Consider the following 7,433-nt stretch of genomic DNA (forward strand, 5'->3'; position numbering starts at 1 on the left):
ACCCAGAGTCTTCAAGGAGCTCCGTTCTCGTTCGGCCTCCAGAGGACCTCGCGAGCCTCGCTAAAGAGTCACGACCCCACCGGGCGACCGCCGGGCCGCATCAGCCAGCCGCCAGCTCGGCGCTCCCCACTGTGCAATTCATTTGATAGGCCTGGGACTCCACAGCCCCCACCTGTCGACCGAGGAGGCGGGGCGTGGGCGGGGCTTGTCCCGTAGGGCCCGCCCCCTGTCCCTGAGCCGCGGGCGCGCGACGAGATATAAGGCAGCCTGGAAACAATGCGCCTGCATCTCGCGCTCCCGCGCCGCTCCCGGGAGCGTCCGCGCCGCCGTGCGCGAGCGAGGGCGGGAGCGCGCGCTGGGAGGCTAACGCCTGTGTGCGGGCCTCGCACTCGGTGGCGCGCATGTGCAAGTGTGCGGGCTGCTTCGCTGCCCCGAGCGGGCGGGGAGCCGGTCCGCTCCAGGTGGCCGGTGGCGGGAGCGAGGTGAGGCTGAGGGCAGCCTGGGAACGGGCGCGGGTCCCGGGGGACGGGCTGAAGTCTGCCTTCTGGGCAAAGCGCGCCTCCGCCCGACCTGGCCGGGCCCTCGGAGCTGCGCTCCGGGCGGCGCTGGCAAAGTTTGCTTTGAACTCGCTCCCTGCAGCCTAGTCCGCGCGCTGTGAGCTGTTTCCCCAGGCACGCTGACCCGGGGCCGGGCTGCCCGGGACGCTAGGGAAGGGCGCGGGCTCCAAGCCGTGAGGTTGGAGAGGTACGAGAGCCTGGCAGCCAGCTGTACTGGGGGGCCGGGGGACGCCTGCCTCCCTGGGCCCGCACCTGGGTCAGCACGTCCCCCTTCCCTCCCGCAGGGAGCGGACATGGACTTCGACTCGTACCAGCACTATTTCTATGATTATGACTGCGGAGAGGATTTCTACCGCTCCACGGCGCCCAGCGAGGACATCTGGAAGAAATTCGAGCTGGTGCCGTCGCCCCCCACGTCGCCGCCCTGGAGCTCCGGTCCCGGCGACGGAGACGCGGGCCCTGGAATTGGTCCTCCGGAGCCATGGCCCGGAGGGGGCGCCGGGGACGATGCAGAATCCCGGGGTCACTCGAAAGCTTGGGGCAGGAACTACGCTTCCATCATCCGCCGAGACTGCATGTGGAGCGGCTTCTCGGCCCGGGAACGGCTGGAGAGAGCGGTGAGCGACCGGCTCGCCGCTGGCGCGCCCCGGGGGAACCCGTCCAAGGCTCCCGCCGTCCCGGACAGCGCTCCCAGCCTCGAAGCCGGCAACCCGGCGCCCGCTGCCCCCTGTCCGCTGGGCGAGCCCAAGACCCAGGCCTGCTCGGGGTCCGAGAGCCCAAGTGACTCGGGTAAGGACCGCCCCGGGTCTTCCCAGAGGGGGCACCCCATGGGTGGCCAAACCACTGCCGCTGAGGTCAGGCACTGGGTCTGCGCAAGCCCTTCCGCCATCTCCCTCTCCCTCTGGCTGAAGCTGCCGGTGTAGCCCCCAGCGGTGTCTGTCTGGCACGTGGGAGTGTTAGTAAACAGTTTGAAGAAGTGGCGTGGGAGCCAGCGTCCCTTTGATGATGATTGGAGCCCCAGGGGACAAGGGAGACAGGGTGAGGCTTGGCGCTTAGGGAGAACAATACGGGGGTTGGACCGTAGGGGATTTCTGCCCTCCGAAGGCTGGAAGGGGTCCCTTAAGGGTCACTCCAGACTTGAATTTTTTTGTTGCTGTCTCTTTCTCTGGGAAACTCACTACCCTGGGGAGAGAAGCTGAGAAGCCTTTTGTGCAAAGCCGAAGCCTTCATCCTTTAAAAAACCTGGTCTCCTGCCTGCTTTATTTTAACATGACAATAATGGCTCCTGCTGCATCCCCCCTCTTACCACGTATTCATCCTCACCATTACCCATGAGACAGATAGTGGAGGAATGACTGCTCCCCATTAACAGATGGAAAAACCGAGGCTTAGAAATAGGAAATCGCCAGAAGTGAACGCCAGCTTCCTGCCATCCAGCCAGCTTCTTTTGCTCAATCCTCCATCCCAACCAGGCACTTTTCTGATGTTTAGAGGAACTTATTGGTAGATTATCTGAGAAGTGGTATATCTTGCCATTTTGCTCTGGCCTGAGGTGGGAAGGTGTTCCTCTAGGACAATTCATCTGAGGGCTTTCAGCTGCTTCATTTGTATTCAACAAATGTTCACTGGCCTCTATTTTGTGCTAAGCTCTGGGGTTAGTGCTGGGGGTCACAGATATGGAGCTCCAGGCTCCCCTTCCCCATCCTTGAATGCAAGTGTACATCTCACTGAGCACAGCCTGCTGCATCTGTGACACTAGGCAATGTTGTTCTTAGCCTAACCTCTTCTTCGAGGTGCCCATGAGAAATACCGGGAAGGATGTTTTATAGGGTGCACACTGAGGCTTGTGTCAGATAAATCAGGACTGAAAACTCAAGTAGCTTTTACGAATAATTTACATGACCATTTACAGGGAACTGGGGAATGGGTATGGAGGTTGTCATACACTTAAGGGTGAGCATAAGGAAGGAAACACAAAGAATTAAAAGTCAATTTTTTTTTTCCGGTTCACTATGTTAAGGTCATTTTTAACCTGCTTGCTTTTTACACCAAGACCTTCTGTTTGTTTAATGGCTGGAATGGGAACTTTGAGATCAAGAAACCAATAAAGATGTATCTCGACAAAAGCTGATGGAACGGTAGAGTGGAAAGTGCATTGTTTCGGGAATCTGAAGATCTTAGTTTTAGATCCAGAATGGTGCTGTGTGGACTTGGCTGACCTGAGTCTCAGTTTCTCCCTTTGCACATTAGGGAGTTTGATCTGATCATCCAGCTGAGGACATGTCCTTGTCTGGGTAGAGTTAGACGCTGCTCTCTGAAAAGGAGTATGGTGTCTCACGTTATCTTTTTCTTAGGCAGAACCTTCCCCAACTATGGGGCTTAACCCAGAAGTATTAAAGGTTTGGGATGTGGGGAAACCTCCTGAATCATTTTCTAACCTGCCCTTTACCCTGAACCTGTTTGCAAGCTCCTGGTTCACTCACAGGCCACATGGCCCAGAACAAAATGCAACAGATTGCAAACAATGAGGGGGGGTGGGGAGAGTGACTGACGGCAAAGCTCAGCCAATAGGGGCTAGGGGCTGAGTAAGACCGCATTCCAAACTCCGCTCAGCCAGCCAATCACAGGTCTTGGGGCCAGGAGGGCTGAATGGTCAGGTTTTATTAATGGAGAAATAATGCGATTGTCCACACAATGGAAGCCTTCCTGACAAAGGGGCTCAAGCTTCGTGATTTGCGAAAGAGGCCGAGAACTGAGCTCTTCTGTTGTCAGGCTGAAATGCATAAAGGTGGCCTTCTCTGTGGGGGCTGCAAAACAGTGCGGAGCAGTAACGTTCTCCCCTAATTGTCCCTCTCCTGGCTGGGGTAACCTAAGAGATCTTGGAGTAAGGGAATGATGGAGGCAAGTCCAGGTGTTGCTAGTGTTTTGGCCCCTGTATCAAGACATTCCCTTGCCGCTCAATTCCTGCCCCCAACTCCTGACCCCCTAGCACAGGTAGCTTGGAAATGGTCTTTTGTACCTTTGTGAAGTTCCTGCGGCTTCTGCCGACCTGTGATTACAAATCAATCCTCTTCTGGTCCAGGGAAGTGGGTGGGACAGGCGACCTATAAATGATGGATGACTTTAGAAACCCATTGAACCCAGGAGCAAAATGCTCCTAAGGGAAACCCTTTCCCTCCCCTCTGTGGGTGAGGAGGGATGGGTTGTAGCCCTCCCTTCTCTGACTCTTCTGCTGAAAGGGATGGCAGAATAGAGAGGTGGGGGAATAATAGGATTTATAACTTGTGAAAAGTAACAATTCCCAAGTGCAGGCTGTGCTGGGCTGGAACAAAGGGCAGCTCTGCCCACAGACCCCTCATTTACAATTCTGATGGGGTATGAAAGAGCCCGACTGGGGAAGATCTTTATAGTTAAAACTTTGTCCCAGGCCGATAGCTCTTTCTCTCCATCCCGTCAGTGGGGGAGGGGAAAGCCTGTGCAGACTGGGGGCTGTTGGCTTGGGTCTGCCTTTTGTTCTTATCTAAGCCTTGCTGTGCAGAGAGAAATTGGAGAATATTTTCCTTCCTGCTTATTTCCCTTCCTTTCCTTCACACCACCCTTAGCCTTGATACAACTGAATCAGTTGTCTTTCTCCCCACTTGAATTTGTTTACATCTAAATTGGGAAGATGTTACCTCCTTTCCCAAACACCAGCATGGGGTCTGTGTATGTGTTTCTCATGGAGTGTGTTTCTTCTTGATCTCGGACAGAGGGTGAAGAAATTGACGTTGTGACAGTGGAGAAGAGGCAGTCCCTGGGTGTCCGGAAGCCGGTCACCATCACAGTGCGAGCAGACCCTTTGGACCCCTGCATGAAACACTTCCACATCTCCATCCATCAACAACAGCACAACTATGCGGCCCGTTTTCCTCCAGAAAGCTGCTCCCAAGGAGAGGCTCCAGAGCCAGGGCCCCATGAAGACGGTCTGGAGAGAGATGCACCGGAGGAAAAGGAAGATGAGGCAGATGAAGAAATTGTGAGTCCCCCACCGGTAGAAAGCGAGCCTTCCCAGTCCTGCAACCCCAAACCTGTCAGTTCCGACACTGAGGACGTGACCAAGAGGAAGAACCATAACTTCCTGGAGCGTAAAAGGCGGAATGACCTCCGTTCCAGGTTCTTGGCCCTGAGGGACCAGGTCCCTACCCTGGCCACCTGCTCCAAGGCCCCCAAAGTAGTGATCCTGAGCAAGGCCTTGGAATACTTGCAAGCCCTAGTGGGAGCCGAGAAGAGGATGGCTACGGAGAAAAGACAGCTCCGGTGTCGGCAGCAACAGCTGCAGAAGAGAATCGCGTACCTCAGTGGCTACTAACTGACCAAAAAGTCTGACTGCTCTGTCTTCACGGAGACCCAAGTTTATCTTTTAACCTCCCCTCTCCCCCTTAGGAATTTGCACATTTCGGTTCAGGTGGGGCGGCCTGGACAATAGATTCCCAGAATGCATTGCAGCCGGTGCACACACAAGAAGGGCTCGCATTCTTGGAAACCTTGCAACGCGGCTCTGCCTCTGCCCTGACTTGCGGGAGCGCTGTGGCTTCTCTGGCGCCTTTGGCTTCTCAGGCGGGCAGCACTGAGGAGACTTGGGGTCTGTTGAGCTCACTAGCTCTGAAGAAAAGCCTGACAGATGCTATGCAACAGGTGGTGGACGTTGTCAGGGGGCTCCTGCCTGCATGAAATCTCACACTGCGGATGAGCCTTGGACTGAGAAAGGATGCTCCCACTGGTGTCTCTGGGGTGATGCTAGGACAGCTGGGCCTGGACGCTCTCCCCAGGCTCCTTTTTCCAGGAGACATACGAGCTGTCTTGAGTGAAGACGAGCTCTCAGACTTGATCAACAGGGACCATTACCTCACTGTCAGACACTTTACAGTAGCTGAGGAGTCGGAAACCTTTAACATATATATATTCCCATGTTCGTTGACACCCCCTCCTCCACTCTCCATGCTGCGATCTTGAGAATTTTTAAAGAGCTTGGCCTTTTAGATTCTTTGTCTCAAGACCCTCCCTGCCCTTTCCTCTGAGGGCAGAGACCATCCCATCCTCACCAGAAACTTTCGGTTTTCTTCCACCTTTGTTATGCAATGGGCTCTAAGGCCATTTCCCACAGGTCAGAAATACTTCCCCAGGACACAGGGCAAAGAGTCCCAGCCTGTGGCCGGGGGAAGGTTTGGAGTCCTGGCTGTGAACTTGTTCCCTGCCCAGGTGTTTTCCATCTTGGAAATCCTCTCAAAGCAGATGTCAGGCACCTGAGGGGGAAGAGCTGTACCACTTCCTCTTTCCCACCTCCCTGTCATTTCAACCTCTGACTGATAAGTTTGAAGTTCTACTCAGTTCAGTTCAGTCGCTCAGTCGTGTCCGACTCTTTGCAACCTGATGGACTGCAGCACACCAGGCCTCCCTGTCCATCACCAACTTCCAGAGTTTACTCAAACTCATGTCCATTGAGTCGGTGATGCTAGAACCATACAAACTGTGCTTCTCTTGCAACTCCAAGGAGCTTGCTGTCTCTGTAGCCACCCTTGGGCCCTCTGCCAGCCTGACGTGAGTCAGAATCCCATTCCCAGAATCTGGGCCTTATTGCAGTTCTTACTGGGAGAGCTGCTGGGACTCATCCAGTGCTCCAGAAGGCGGATGAGCTTCCTGGTGGGTTTGTAAGAAGCTTCCAGGAGCTCTGCTCAGTGGACCATGATGGGTTTTACCCAACTGGGCTCAGCCTCTCCAGGTGGATTCCAGGCACAGCCTCCAGTCTGAGAAAGTCACCTAACCCAACAAGTGTCATGTGGGCAACCCTAAGTCTAGCCTGGAAGAAAGATCGGCCCTTCCAGCACTATGCTCAGGGCACCTGGTGCCTACTGGATGGGGGTTTGAAAATGGGGGAGGGAAGGATGCTAGAGCACTATATGTGGCTCTGGGAAGCCAGCTGCTACTTCTAAACCTGTTATGCATGATGGTCTGCTCCTGAGGTTGCTTCCTGGCCTCAGAGAACCCCAGTGGAACTTTGCAAAAAGCCCCCCGCTTCTGGAGCTTGGTTTTGGGGAGCCAACTGACTTCTGGAACTGTCTTTGGAGAACAGGTGGGATGTAGGTTATTGATGTCTTACCTGAAGAGCTCGTGTTTTATAAGCTGCTGTTGGGTATTATGCTGGGAGCAGTCTTTTTAATACTGTATTTTTGTATGCCTTTTGCAAAGTGGTGTTAATTGTTTTTGTACAAGGAAAAAAAACAACTCTGGGGCATTTCTCCTATTGCAAAAGTCTGATTTATTTTAAAAGGCAGATTTACCTGAAATTTTGTATTTAGTTGTGAATACTGATTGCCTGATTTTAAAATGTTGCCTTCTAGGACATCTTCTAATAAAAGATTTCTCAAATGTGTCAGAGTCGGGGGTGGAGGGGGCAGCTTATGCCCACCATGTCCCCCAGAACCAAAAGACACTGTTTTTTAGGGTAGCCACAAGTGATCTCTAACCATGTTGCTAACCTGGTCACTCCACCCTGGGTTCCTGAAATGCCATTTCAAACATGTCTAAACAACGTAAGTTCAGTACTCAGTAAACACGAAATTGTCTTGTGAATTCCAGAGTGCTGAATTTGTATTTTAGGAGGCTTGAAATCCTGGTGTTCCACCATTAACTCATTCTGTGCCTTTTACCTTTATCTGAAAGCCCTAGTTTCCCAACTTGTAAAATGGTGATAAATGCTACTTCGCAAGGGATTGTTGTTACTTAGTTGCTAAGTCGCATCCACCTCTTTTGCAACCCTATGAACTGTATAGCTTGCCAGGCTCCTCAGTCCATGAGATTTCCCAGGCAGGCGTACTGGAGTAAGTCGCCATTGCCTTC

The 7,433-nt window shown here is 53.6% G+C and overlaps 1 protein-coding gene across 1 annotated transcript; it reads left to right on the plus strand.

Annotated features, from left to right (window-relative positions):
* Nucleotides 1-274: 274 nt before the first annotated feature.
* MYCL (MYCL proto-oncogene, bHLH transcription factor) lies at nucleotides 275-7,166 on the plus strand. The gene is made up of 3 exons (XM_020907346.2): nucleotides 275-482; nucleotides 842-1,346; nucleotides 4,307-7,166. Exons 1-3 carry the CDS (start codon nucleotides 402-404, stop codon nucleotides 4,903-4,905), a joined length of 1,185 nt encoding a protein of 394 aa, XP_020763005.1. The 5' UTR covers nucleotides 275-401; the 3' UTR covers nucleotides 4,906-7,166.
* Nucleotides 7,167-7,433: the final 267 nt, after the last annotated feature.

This window comes from Odocoileus virginianus, chromosome 5 (assembly GCF_023699985.2).
Source record: "Odocoileus virginianus isolate 20LAN1187 ecotype Illinois chromosome 5, Ovbor_1.2, whole genome shotgun sequence".
Lineage (NCBI taxonomy): Eukaryota > Metazoa > Chordata > Mammalia > Artiodactyla > Cervidae > Odocoileus > Odocoileus virginianus.

Bases quoted from the DNA above. Each gene is read 5' to 3' on its own strand.
- MYCL (XM_020907346.2), top strand. From the start codon at position 402: ATGTGCAAGTGTGCGGGCTGCTTCGCTGCCCCGAGCGGGCGGGGAGCC. The intron at 483-841 runs GTGAGGCTGAGG...TCCCTCCCGCAG, and splicing joins TGGCCGGTGGCGGGAGCGAG to GGAGCGGACATGGACTTCGA. The intron at 1,347-4,306 runs GTAAGGACCGCC...GATCTCGGACAG, and splicing joins CGAGAGCCCAAGTGACTCGG to AGGGTGAAGAAATTGACGTT.